Here is a 14,389-nt window from a genome sequence, read left to right on the forward strand (position 1 = left end):
CCCATTCGTGCTCACTTGTGCCTCAATCCCAAGCCTATTTTCATTAAGAAGGAAGGCCTAGGTTGACTTATGGGAGTTATAGACCCTGAAGACTATCAGTAATCTGGCTGGGCAAAGTGTGCTGATTGCTGGCTCCTTGTGATGAAGAAACCACTTGCACCTATCTTTCAGCTTCTAAGACAGAAAAGGAAGAGAAAAGTAAGACGTTATTCAGTGTCCCTTACTCTTTTCATTCTTTAACAACATACTGAGACACCTTTTCAAAGATCTCTGCAGCTCCTGTTCTGGAAAGCAGACCCCTAAGACTGTCAACAGACCCAGTCTGCTTTACAAAGCAAGAATACATCTGACTTCTTTCCTGTTTAAAGCAGCACAACAACGTCAGTTTAATGTGCTCTTTCCTATGCTTAGTGGAGGCAACTATGTATTCTCCTTTTCCATAGAGTTCTAGTTTATCACAGCTCAGGCAAAACTGGCATCGCATATTTGCTTTTCAATTATATTAACCTGATGTTCCCCTTCAACAGTTTTCGTGCACCTTGGAAACTTACAAGATTATGAATGGGTTTTTGTTTGTTTTCGAAGAGGTATTAGAGCAGGAACAAGAAGACAGACATATGTTATTTGACCCCTAAGCTATAAACAAAAATAAAACACAGTAAAATAAATATAATATATAAAATACATTAATGATATATGGTAATATACATGCATTATGAATAAAAAATTAAAAAAAATATTTTAAAGGCAAAGGGATAGATATGCATAATAAATGAAAACACTGTTCATTTATTGGTTCGGTATTTGTTTTCATGCCTAGAACAGAGAACATCTGAGACATGGAAGCTTAAGACAAAAGACAAATATGAAAGGTAAGATTCTATCTTAATTCCCATGTAGATCTGTTGAGAAATCAAATCACATTGCAAAACAAGATTAATCTAACTCAACCGACTTTAGCAGAATCCAACACTGCCTAACCACTGACCTGCATTCCCTGAGGAAGCTGGATACTATCAAGTAATCAACCTGGGGCAGACATTCCTGACAGCTACGCCCTGGGTATAAGGTCTTTGGTTGTTGGGAGGTCTATCTCCAAGCTGGGGATCTTGCAAGCATAGTTTGTTTGCTGAGGTAAATTAAGATTCATGAAAATCAATTTCATTGAGCACCTACAGATCAGAATACTTTCTTATTCATGGAAAGTTAAATTAACTTTTTTTTTTTGCCACGTTGGACTGAATCCAAGTTTTAGAGATAAGAAAGTTCCTGCAAACTGGAAGTCAACTCTTTTTTCTGGCCAACGCTATTCCTATGCAAGCTCCCACTGACAGTGAGGGCTTTTATGAAACTTGACCAAGAGATAAATTTCTAGTTAAGCAGCTTCCCAAGTGAGTTGCATTCACAAAATATGAATATCCATAATGCAATTATAACACGAAAATACTAGTTCTGAAGCTAGGAATAAACAGGGGTCTCCTTCACATTTATTGTAACCGCAAGGAATTCTTCTGAAATTAATGAAACTATTTGAATAGCAACGCACTCCAATTTGATACACGTGGATGAATGCAACTGCAATTTACATGCAAGACTGGGCAGCAGCACTCCTGTTCATATATTTTGTAGCAAATCTTATGCTCTATGCTGGTTAATTCTGCATCTGGTTCATGGGAAAAATCGCATTGTAATTACTGTCATTTTGATTGTCTAGCAAAAGTCACTGTTGCCTTGACATCAGAGGTAATGTTACAATGTACTGAGGGTCCAGCCTGGCTAGAATCATCTGACAGAGATAGAACACAGACCGTTACCGCAATTCTCGTATTGCTTCTGTTGTTGAAAATCAGAGCTAAGTTTATTTAAATAAATAAGATAAGAGTCAGTGTTGCTTAGGTCAGATTTATGTCATGTGAAGATCAATTTATTGTCAGTAAAGTTAATGAAATCTCAGTTGTTTATAGAGAGATCTGACTGTTAGAAGGAGAAACAGCTCAAAGCTTTATTTAGAAAAAAATTCTCAACTCTTCTCCCTCCTAATACAAGGATAGCCAACAAATACCTTCATTGAGGTGATGGTACAGAGATTTTATTATATTTGTTAACAACTGCCCACAAGATATTCTTGAGTGACATCAAGACAAGCATTCTCCTTGAACCTAATGAGTATAAAAGTCAGCTTGAGATGTGCTGATTTAGTAAGTCTCTCAATAGCCACTGCTGTCAAGAACGTAAATATTTCTTCATTCTTTAAATATTTTCACCTACCTTGCTGCAATCCTTCCAAGTTCCAGCAAACAAAGGCACACTTCTCTTGGCTGCTTGTGGAGAACTGGAAAAGCAAAATGATAGACAGAAAACATTTATAAACAAAAGCTATTTTGAAAGATCTTAGTGATGAATGGAACCTATCATCAACATCTGTAAATCCTGACTCAGATAAAACTTGGTTTTCTTTGGCTTGCAGTGGAGTTTTACTGGAATAAAAAGGATGGGATTGAGGAGTGGTTCTCAGAGTGCAGATGATTTAGGAAGTTCCCATTTAGTTATCCTTTAGTTCCTTTGAAAATACCATTCTAAATCTACATCACTGAGAAATTATTTGGGCTATTTGGTAGCCTGCAGTTCATAACTATTTAAAAATAATCAAGAGCTCTGGCAGAACACTAAACTAGTAGAATGTCAAAAATAAATTAATAACCTTAAAGTGATACTTTTCTTTCTACAAACTAAGATAATTCCTATCCTTTAGATCACTATTTTCCTTAGCCTATTTAAATGACAAAAATAACAAAATTGCACTAGCAAAGATATATATATCATTATAAATTTGGTCCTGAATTCATTATACATCTACTCTTAAAGCAAATATGAAACTAGAATACTTCAGGAATTCAGTTCATCACAGAAAAAAAACTCAACCGAACAAAAAACTTTTCTTTTGTATATATACACAGGTATATGCAAGTTTTCATGCCTCGATTCCACACAAGACCTGAAGTTTTTAAGCTTCAGAAGCAGCTGTAACATAGCATGAACTTCTCATTAAGAAATACCACCATAATCCAAAATAATTCTTTCTTTTTTCCCCACAATTCGTATAGGTAACATTCAGTAGAGAAGTCCAGCAAAATATATAAGCAAAATCCAAAATCAACCGATGAGGACAGGCCTGTGGCTGTTTGCATAATCAACTCCCCAAAAGTCCAAAAAGAAGAAAGGAAAAAAGAAAAAAAGAGAAAAGGAATTATGAGTACATTGTCACCTTGTCTCCAGAAATACCTATTGCAGTAAAACCCTCATGTTGTGGATAAAATTCAAGTTTTAGAAATTTCCACAACAATCAGAAGATTTGTACCTTTTAGTTTAGATTGAATTGACACCAAAAAATAGCGTGAATATTTGTATAAATCAGAAAAATAGAAACAGCAACAAAATTAATTTGTTTTTAATGAGTTAAGGTCAAGACATCCACTGTATAAACGTTTTGGTTATCTAAAGACTCACCTAACTCAAATGCATGAAGAAAAAAATACCATACCTGAAAAAGATATTTCAATGTCTAGTTAAAGCTCTGAAAGTCATTGCTTTGTCCTATACTGTACGCATGAGACTCAGAATGGGAATCCACAGACTTAAACATCTCTAAATAACTAACGCCTGCTGGGGCAGATCATCAGCTTCTGCAACTTCAACTTCTAGCTCCACTGACTTGAATAAAGGTATGGTAAAGTGCGAGAGTTGAATGCTCATCCCAATGCCTTTCACTAGTGTATATGTAGCACTTAGAGACATATGCATTCTTCCCCTCTAATCTCATCTAAATATATTTCCAGAAGTGAAACTGCAGAGCATGAAAACTAAAATGGCACTGCACTAGGAAAAGTATTTTTATCCTTCAGCCGTCTGTTATTAAGAATATAAAAGATGCAGACTTGGACTTTCAGCTATTCTCAATATTCTTCCTTGCCACAACATAGTAACTTTATGAAACATTTACCTTTACTAGCAATCAGTACTTTTAAAGTGTTACATTCATGAGTCTAGAAATGTATTCTGTTGCTTTGGTTCTAAACCAGTTGGGACTGCCCCAAAATAAAAGTTGATTTTAAGAAATAAGGCATCCCCCAAAATATAAATGGAATAAACCGGTTTTGGAATAGGCAAAAGGAATCCAGTATTTCTTAATTGCAATTTACACATACGCATATCTGAATAACTTTTGGAAGGGAGGAGGAAAACAGAGACTCAAGTAACATTATGTACAAAAAGATCAATAAATAGAATTGGAAGGGGATTTGATTAAGAAAGGTAAAATGTTTTTCTGTCAATGCTTAAAGCTCTTCTACCCAAACAAAATTCCGAGTTCTTTAGCAAACCTGACTCAACATGATCTAGACACATTTCATGCATTTCACATCAAACAACGTGACACAGTGAAATCATTGTTAGAGGATGAAGAGCCGTGCAGGCAATAACCAACCACAAAAACAAACATCTGGTCATCTGATAAGACGACGGTGACAGAGCGCTTCTAACAAGAAAATGTTAGCATTCCTGAGGACTATACCAGCATATGTATTTGGGAACTTTGGAGACAAACAAATGTTATTTTGTACACTGCAATACTCACTGGAAGTAATTCAGATTCTCAAACCAAAATTTTTGGGTTTTTTTCCCAAAAGCACAACTCTTTAGTGGGCTACCACCTCGCAAGAGACTGGTCAGTAGTTACAGCACAAGCCACAGAGGCACAAGACTACATTTCCACACCTGTCTTGGTCCCAGACATTCAGCATAACCTTGAGCGAGCAAATCAAGACCATTGCCTTCTAGAACAAGTAGCACTTTCGAGTGCCTCGATTTCTGAGTACTTATTTTGAGATACTTTTTGTCTGGTGCTATTTCACAATAACTGCAAGAACTCGATATTTACAGTCACTTTCAAAAGGCTGCCTCCTAAGCTTTTTGAGAAAAAGCTACCTTTACATTTCTTTTCATCTAGATAACAGAAAGAGAAACATCTCTTACACTTCTTTTTTTAGTTTTACATCTAGAAGTTGAGTTAATCAATATTTTTGAAGCACTTCAAGACATCCGATTGAAGAGATGTCAAAAACTATTTCAGAGGCACTACTACACAGCGTCAAAATCATATTTCATTATTTAAAATAAGTATGCCACTAAAAAAGGAAATCTGTAGAAGTCCTCATAATTCACATTTAAATTTTTACTGTAATGTAATTTAAATTTGCATTTAAATTCTGACTGTACAGCAGTTCATGGCTAACTACACTACATACATGTGCACAGTTTTATAAACATGTAATTGTACATAAATATATATGGTAATAACTAATATCATTTGAGGACTACAGGCAATTCATTCTGAAGTGATGGGTTACAAGCTCAGGTTGAAATGTCACACCTGTACTCATGGTATTCTGCTCTATCCTGTGGGAACTACATCTACCATTGTCTGAATTACTTACTATGATCTATATCAATAGTTGCATTTCAGTAATAGGCACCACCTCAACTTTTTGACCTGACCAGTTACTTAATCCCAGATATACTACATAGCAAACAGACATTTACTAAGCAACTCATTTTCTGTAATTGTAGCAATTTATAGGCAGCTAGACACAGTAAGTACTGGAAGCCGAAAAATTATTCTTAGAAGCCATCTTCATTATATCTACGGCTATGTACACAAGTCACTGCATACCATTAAGTCTACACTCAACACAGTGCAGTTCATTTCCACAGCAGTGCTACTGCATGCTGCAAAGAATTTGAAGAAAAATAAAAAATGAAGATTTCTCTAACACTTCTATGAGGTAAGTAATAGTATTATCCCCATCTCATACACAGAATTAAGGTATAGGTATAAGACACAAAAAAAGCACACTTATCTAGGTGCTATTTTAAAATACTTACTGCCTGATCTCCAGGGTACTCTTGAGTTTCCTAATGCTACATTGTGTATGAAAGCAAAACCAACACAACTAGTGATCGCATTACAAAGTCTGATATGGATCCTCGCGTTGCATGTGGGAGCTATGGGATAGAGCCATAGTCACTTCTTCCGATGCCATTTGGTAGCAACATCAAAATACTATCCTTCAGCATCTTGCGTCATTCTCCAGACTTCTTCAGATTTTTGCAATAAATGAGGCATGTGACGAGAAAATAACATACCAGTAAGAGCTTCCTTCACTTCATGAACCATACCACACCAAGATGTGGGCAGAGCAAGGTCCATCCTAAAGAGAACACAGCTCTTTTAGGGGAAAAAATAGCCCATGACCACATGAAAAGTTGATAGGTATATCATAACTGTTAAATAGTTTAACTAATGTAGTACAGCCAGCCTTAATTATAGTCCAAGTACTTCACTTCGCAGCATTAATACAATTTTCGTATGCCATCTCCTGTAATTTTTCACGCTTTCATATATGGAAGAAAACAATATTCCTGGAGAATCATTGGCCAGTCCCCCCCTATCAAACATTAGCAAGGTGAATCGTCCAAGTAGGTGACTATAAGCAAGTACCGATTTGTAAATGTAGAAGACACATGCGCTACACAGATCTACTGCATAAGATGAATGGAAATATCCACCTTGCCAGAGAATGTCACTGATGATATTTGCTTGACAAGAGAGCAATGTGAAGATTTAGAAATAGCGCATACAAGTCCAGCTTATTTTAGGTGTCCTGACAGTTACAGACCCTTTTGCTTTCCATCTCATTATTTCAAATTCTTCCTATCTGCTGTCCTCATTGCCTGCATCTTTTCAAGCTACTTCCAGCCACTCTTTTTCAACAATACTTCCTTTTCAGCTTCTAGCAAGCTGTTATCCCTGGTCCTCTCTGGCTATAACTTCTTTCTCCACACTGCTTCCGTCTTGTTGCTGCCCCTTTCTCCTTTTACAGGTCCTCCTCTGCCGATCACTCACCCCTTGTTCTCCTTCCTTGTACTTCATTTCTTTCCTACCTACTGTTCATCACATTGCTGCATCCTTCACCGCTCCCTTCCCCAGTGCCTGGATGCTACCAGGAGAAGCAGAGAGACCAGAGGAGGAACAGCCTCTGCTTTCAGTGCTGATCAGCCCTGGGGCTGTGAGGAGACAGAACACATCCTGCACATGGAGACCATGTGTTTGCTGAGCACGTTTAAACCAAGCGTGTTCACAATAACAAATGTGAGGATTTTTGTTTTGTTTGTGACTTGTTTTGGGTTTGTTTGTTTGGGTTTTTTTTACGTTAGCAGAATGCCCAACCATGGCACAGGAACAAACTTCTTACACCTCCCTGCCAAGTTTCAAGCCTTGGCTCCTAACATTTTTATAAACCATTACTTAGTGGAGTCAGTTTTTCTTCTAAACATAAACTTTTTTTTTTTTTTTTTAAGCTCTCAGGCATAGCTGAATCAAAAAAGTGAATGGGATTTCTGCTTCTAAAGCATTTTTTAGCTCACTAGAAGTGAAGAGATTTTCCGAAGGGGTTTAGTATTTATTATCATAGGCTTCCAATCGCCATCAGAATTCACGCATGTTTAGGGAAAGTTTTTCCAAAAGGTTGATCATTTGATCCTTCTTCCAATTGTCTTTCACTTTCTCCTTTAATACTTTTTCTTCTGATCCTACAGTAGTTTGTTTGCTGTTTTTTTTTTAAATGTTGCTTTGACAACACTTACTCTGTTCAACTTATCCCAGACATATTCTTGCTTCTGCAAAGAGTTATACTATGACATACTTAAATCAAAGAACTGTGTTTCCCCACCCCCCATTTCAGCACTATCACTTATGGAAGTCTTAAAACAATTAATGTTTCAAACACAGTAGATCTATGGATAGTAAAGAACAAATCTAGAATGAATATAGAGATCATCTAAACATTAATAATTTACTGGAATTCATTAATTTAAGATGCTAATCCAATGGTAATAACACAGTGTCCAGGGTGCTTCTATAGTCCTCAAAACAAGACATATTCAACAATAGTATGAGTTGTTTAGTAAAATGTTGTGAAAGACGGGACAAAGCCTTATTCTGATGCAACTACATGTAAAATTTAACACGTTATTACAAGCTGTAGATGTGTCACTGTGAAAGACTGGTCAAAATACTTCCATCTTATAATATGAAATTAGGTAAACTAGAGTATTAATTTTAAAAAATCCTTTTCCCCTATGCATAAAATATCTTTAAGCAATCAACATTTGTGTGTTTTTTTTAAAAAACAACATTAGAATAGAGATCAGAGGTGTTAGTGTTTAAGTCTATTATTTCCACTAAAACACTAGATGCCTTTGCTTAGGGAACCTGTCCATTAAACTCTATAATCAATAAGTTGCATCAAAAGAAGTCCAAGTCACATATCGTGTGTACACACGCACAGTTACAGAATATACAAGCACAGAACATTAATCCAACAATATCATCCAACAACTCCCAAAACAAACGACACACATTAGCATGCTGGCACACTTGGTGGCAAACCCTTTTCTTGCCGGGTAGAGTCTTTGTCATAGAAGAGATGCAGAATATTCATTGGTTCCAAATCCTATAATCATCCAACAACACTATGTTACCAACAAAGAGTTCATAACTTAAGCTTTAAGTTCACTTAACTAAAGCAATCATAGAAAATCTTACCATTCTCACTATTAGGCCAAGAAGTGTTTTCTTCAAATATTACACTCTTCAGCCCTGAGCACCATAATTACAAATATCTCCATCAACAATGCTTCCATAAAATGAATTACCATAGCTGTGTGGATCTCCTGCCCTAAAACCTACAAAGGGGAACTTACAAAATATATATATATCATGGGAACAGAGGAGTTACAGACAGTATTACTTTTCTTAGATTGAAAAGAGTTAGTGCTTTATGTTCCAAGTCCTAGATACGGGACAAATTTTGACCTATGAGATATCTAAGAACCCCATTTAAAGACAGTGTATCTCAGGATTTGCCCGGTTGATGAAAGTTTGGACTTTAGATCATAGGTTTTGGTATCAACAAAGCTAATTCCTTCTTCTTTAAATACACTAACTATAAAAATAACAGTTATGAAAAGCATGCTAGATTGGTCAATGAGGGCAGGGAGCATGCAGAGTCTCCCTCTATTTTGCAGCATTCAAGATTATCCCTAAATACTGTGTTGCTATATTTGTTACAGATGCTAATGTCTTTTCTGCAGCTCATGCAACAGGCACAGCAACCACCTTTTCTTTGCAGAGGCATTAATTCTGAGACTTTCCTGCCATGTCTCTGCATTAAGATAAGTGCAAAGGGCAAAATACATTGCTACCAGTCAGCTTTGCCTGTATTGTAAATCTTTACAGAAAACTATATTTCCAAATTGTTTTTTAAACTATGTTAAAGAATCATAACATTCAGCAAGACAAAATATATCATATTATAGAATACTAACTACAGGTTAGTAGTACAAGTGCATTGTTTTCAAACTTCTGAGCTCTCTACTGATCTCTTTCAAGGATCTTTAAAGTAACTCTACTGATTAGAAGGCATAAGCATATCTACCAGCGTAACAAATACCGCTTTTTTTTCTTCTATTTTTTTTGAAGAAAGACTTTGATCCTGTTTCCTTGTTTAGCTCAGCTGGATAGCCTAAATCCAAAGCAGCATTTGAACCCATGCTTAACTTTTAGTAATTAAATAAATTACTAAATCAGTCCACAAGTGGTGGACAAGGACACAAAGTGCCATGAGTAGGTCTACTCACCTCCTTGTCTGGATCAGCCCTAGAATGTTAACGCTTTGCGGAACGAAGCTTCTAGGAACACTCAAGATTCCCATTAATATCACTCGCCCGCAGGCTCCTCAGGCATGGACTGCACCTATCTGCTATAGTGTCTGCTTGACACAGCTCCATTCCAGTGAGGAATACCTTCATATGACATCAATCTGAGTGCTAAAAAAGTGGGAGTGTTGGATGCACTGATGTGCAGTTATACTTGCATGATTTCAAAGACTACAGAACTCATCCTGATGAGAACATATTTTTAAGTAATGAGAAATAATAGCAATTAATAATTTCTTAGCTAATATATATCTAATTTTGCTGATCTCTGAATAGACTTGGGACTTCAACCCCCCCCAAAAAAAAAAAAATCAGTAGTGTCATAAATCCATCATTCAAATGTTTCAGTGCAATAAATCTTCAAAATTACTCTTATAATGTTAGAATACAAATTTGCCTGAAAAAGGCCTCAGGAATGTTTTATGTGATACATTGGCATGAAGAAAATATCACTATGTGCATCTAATGAAATAATACAGTATTTACATACCATAAGGCAAGCAGAATAGAGTAAAAAAGGAGGATAAAAATCAAGTCAATTAAGAACATTAACACAGTAAGGTTCCTCAACATAGACAGAAAATAGTTGCTTTATCACTAGCAATTTTCACATCAATACAGCTTATTAGCCATGGGGAAAAAAGATACAAGAAAACACAAAAACCAGTTACCTCTATAACCATAATTTCACCACAATTATATATTATCAAAAATACAGCAGACTTCCATGAGGCAGTGCGAACACTTAGATGTCATTCACACACATTTCTCAACACTTGAATATAACCTTTGATATTACTTACTTTTGCTGAATTATTATTTCCTATGCAGTGGAGACGTCATTTGTGGGTGAGAGAAGAACATAAAAGCTTTAGAATGGCAACTGTTATGATTCATCATTATTTCTAATGCATTAGAAAAACCTCAAATGAAATCAAAACTTTTAAGAGTTCTAGCTCAAACCGAGGGAGAATAGTAGCTTATATTTTTATCTTTTTTAGAAATGGCATGGTCACTATCCCCTTCTCAAGCTCAGAAAAATAGGTCAAAATATTATCAAGTCCTAATCCTATTTCCAGAACCGTAAGTCTTTTCAACAAGTAGATTCTATAAACAGTAACACTCAGGAAGGAAAACAACAGAACCTAGTTTTCAAACAGTGAAGAAAATCAGTCACTGATCAAACAAATCTAATACAGCACAGGTTTGCGCACTGTGTATTTGGGCATATTTCATGTCAGTTTTCTGAGAGAGGAAGTCATCCTGCACATTGACTTTCCAGGTGCATTTGCACTCAGTGTTATACTGTGGCAGGCAAAGTATTATGTATGAGTAAAAATTAGCTTATCCAGGGAACGTCAGTATTTCAGCTATGCCAGCTCCACCTCTAAGCAAGATCTGGTTTCTTAACAATGCTTGAGAAAATTTCTTACAAACACGCTCTCAATTACACAGTTAACCTATTATTGGAACAATGGTAAACTGCTGAGTTTACCATAACAGTACAAAGTCTAAATTCATTCAAGTGTTGCATTAACCACAGGTTCTTCTGCTTATCTCAGACATTGGAGGTCTGTGTCTCCTTCCTTCTTGTGTTTGCAAGTCTCTTTGTCCTAGGCAATGTCCAACTTGTCCATAATTTCAAGTCTTTGGAAATACAATTATTGTTCATCTTCCATATGATTTAGCATGTCGAATAAAAATTTCATCTTGAGAATTTAGTTAACAAAACAGAGACAATACATATATCCTCCTTACTATTTGTCACCTTTGTGATACTAATTTCTTCTCTGCCAAGCATTTTCTCCTGGAGATATAAAATAATTTAAATTTAATTAAAAAACCTCACAGGATAAAAGAACAGACAAATGAAAAAAAATTGCTTCAGGAACAGTTGTGCTAGAAGAGCAAGACTGTAAAAGAGGGGGAATGGGTCAGGTGCAACACAGATAAGAGCTTCAACTGAGCAGTCAAAGACCTTTTGAGCAACAGAACAAAAAAGCCTCTTGATTCAGTACAGTGTGTTCATTTGTCTTCCAAAGAAACTGAGCTGTCTACCATCACAACTGTTTTACACTTTTATCTGAGTTCAGATAACAAACAAACATTTGATTCTCTTAATTTCATTATATTTGGCTGAAATAAAATCTCAAACTAAGATTCATAAATTTTCCTTTGAAGAGAGAAGAGTTAAAATAATGAAGAATATGTACTATTAGAACAGTAATTTCCAATTCTTTGATGGAACACCCTGAAGCACTAGTGTTGGATAATTTTTGTCTAGAGCTGTACAAGGGAATCAGCTGGAAAAAATGTCAGTGTGGGATGCAGAGAAAAATGTCATCTTTTCTTGCCTCCTGAGCAACCCATTGAATCTGCACGAATAGCTAGATGTCTGCAGCCAAAACTGAGAATGCACTTGTATCCTACTCTCCCTAAACAGAAAAGGACTATCTTATTCATTGAGCTAAGGAACAGCATTCCATGATCAAAAAAGTGTGTGTAGGGTGAAAAATCATCTGCGTGCAAGAAATTATAGTAAGATTTTTGTCTCCTTTAGGCTCCTCTTAAAATTGACTTCAGTGATTTTTAAGTGATGTGTACTTTATTTGTTCATACTTCAAATTAGGGGCAGAACTAACACAGTCAGACACTGTCAGATTTGGAGTCAGGATCTGTTAAGAGAGCCATTCTCTCTTTCAAGGCAAAAGACAAAAGAAAAGTTATTTAGAATTACCAACTACTGGATAGACAAATACATACCCAAACCTTCTGACTCAAACAGGCAGGTATCATCCACTCCTACATCTCTGCACCAGGATAAGAAATTTGCTGTGTTGTCTCGTGCAAAAAAAGACCCTGAAGGAGCATTGGCTTTGCATGGAATCTTCCGTACTGGTAAGGTCTGAAAAACAGAAGTTATCTATTTAGATAAACGATACCTGCAAGCATAATACTTAAGTATTCTGAAATCAGTATGCAAGTTTTGCACAGATGGGTGACTACAGAGCCACCAACATATTCCCTTGTCCATTAAAGAATTCCAAACAAAGAAGAATGAGAAGTTAATTTAATGGCACAAAGTTGTCAACCACAAAGTTTTTTCAAAAGCATCATGATTGGCTACGCGATGTGAAGTTCAGAGCTGAATCAGTATTAGCAACTTTTTAGCAATATTAGCAACTACAATTTTGACATTTAGTGTTTGGTCCAGTTCACTGAATTAAAAAAAAAAAAAAGAAAAAGAAAAAATTTATAAAGACAGACTTTAAACTAGGAAGTGAACTTTTGCAAAATTAAGGATTAATTCGTTTCAGATCTATGTTAGGAGGGAACCGTAGTGTAAAGCGATAGGTCTGGAGGACTAAAGACCGTTTCTAAACACTTCAGAAACACCACTGCCTCCCATTTAACAACACACATAAGCCCCCTATGCACAACACAGAAATGTAATCTAGTAGCTACAAGATCAAGGTTTAACACAGAGCCAGGCTCTCATTGTACCCGAGTAGTTCCGTTTACATGATTTTGATATCAGAGGAGCTGCTACCAATATAGCATATCAATATCTGAACCAAACAGAGTAATTACCACAGCACGCTTTTTGCTTGTATTGGTACCTTTACTGAGACACATATAAAGAATACTTTAGCATTTAGTTCTCATTTAAGGTTTCTTTTCCTCAAATGAAAAATAGCTGTCCTCCATGGCAAAATGAAGAAAGAATGAAACATTGTTACTACGTAACTTTAGAAATCTCTAAACCATGGAGGAATTCAGACCCCATGTCAATTTGAATGTGCTGCTTTTCTATTATGCTGATTTATGAAATATTTGTTTCTGTTCTGGAGTCAGTAGTTATTCAATGGCAAGTGAGCTAAGAGGTAGAAAACTGAAAATGGTGTCTCTACTAGTTCCTAGATCTATGTCCAAAATTCCGTTTTTAACAGTCCAAAATAATTCTTGGAAATGCGGAGAGGGAATAAAAGACACAGGAGTAGGCTTCCCCTTATAACAGCTGCTGGTAGCATACTAATGTCAGTATTTAAAGACAGTTTAGAAAGAGTTTATATAAGTTTTTATATTAGACATATGATGGCAGCAATGTCATTGCAGAATACATCTACATGCACAGAACTACTCACCTCTATATACCTGATAAACCAAATAAACTGCAAATAGAATGGCCACAGGGATAAACACCATTCTACTTATTCTATCAGTATGTCAATCGGAGATTATAAATTGTTTTAGACATATACACATGCTTTATAAATGTTTAAACCTATTCCTCAGATCATCATCTAGCTCTCATTCCCCCATGTTTCTTATTCCAATTGCACTTTTTTACATTATTTCCTTGTTTTGCAAAAATGATGCTTATGTTTCAAAATATTTAAAAGGAGATATTAATAGTTTTCTATATTGTATCCTCAGAAAACACTGACCAGTTTTACATGATATTTTAAAGAAAAATCCAAGTAAACCTTGTGTCATAGACACTACATCACCTCCCGGACCATCCTGGAATTATGGAGGGGAAGAAGGAAGAAAG

The 14,389-nt window shown here is 35.9% G+C and overlaps 1 protein-coding gene across 1 annotated transcript in view; it reads right to left on the reverse strand.

Moving 5' to 3' along the window:
- GAS2 (growth arrest-specific 2) overlaps window positions 1–14,389 on the reverse strand; it is an 85,356-nt gene that overhangs the window by 44,066 nt on the left and 26,901 nt on the right. Inside the window, exons 3-4 of the mRNA XM_009334528.1 lie at window positions 12,598–12,739; window positions 2,269–2,332 (exon numbers count right to left, since the gene is read on the reverse strand). Of these exons, the coding sequence (XP_009332803.1) occupies window positions 2,269–2,332; window positions 12,598–12,739 (206 nt within the window). The remainder of the gene's footprint in view (window positions 1–2,268; window positions 2,333–12,597; window positions 12,740–14,389) is intronic.

Source organism: Pygoscelis adeliae, unplaced genomic scaffold (assembly GCF_000699105.1).
Source record: "Pygoscelis adeliae isolate BGI_AS28 unplaced genomic scaffold, ASM69910v1 Scaffold171, whole genome shotgun sequence".
Lineage (NCBI taxonomy): Eukaryota > Metazoa > Chordata > Aves > Sphenisciformes > Spheniscidae > Pygoscelis > Pygoscelis adeliae.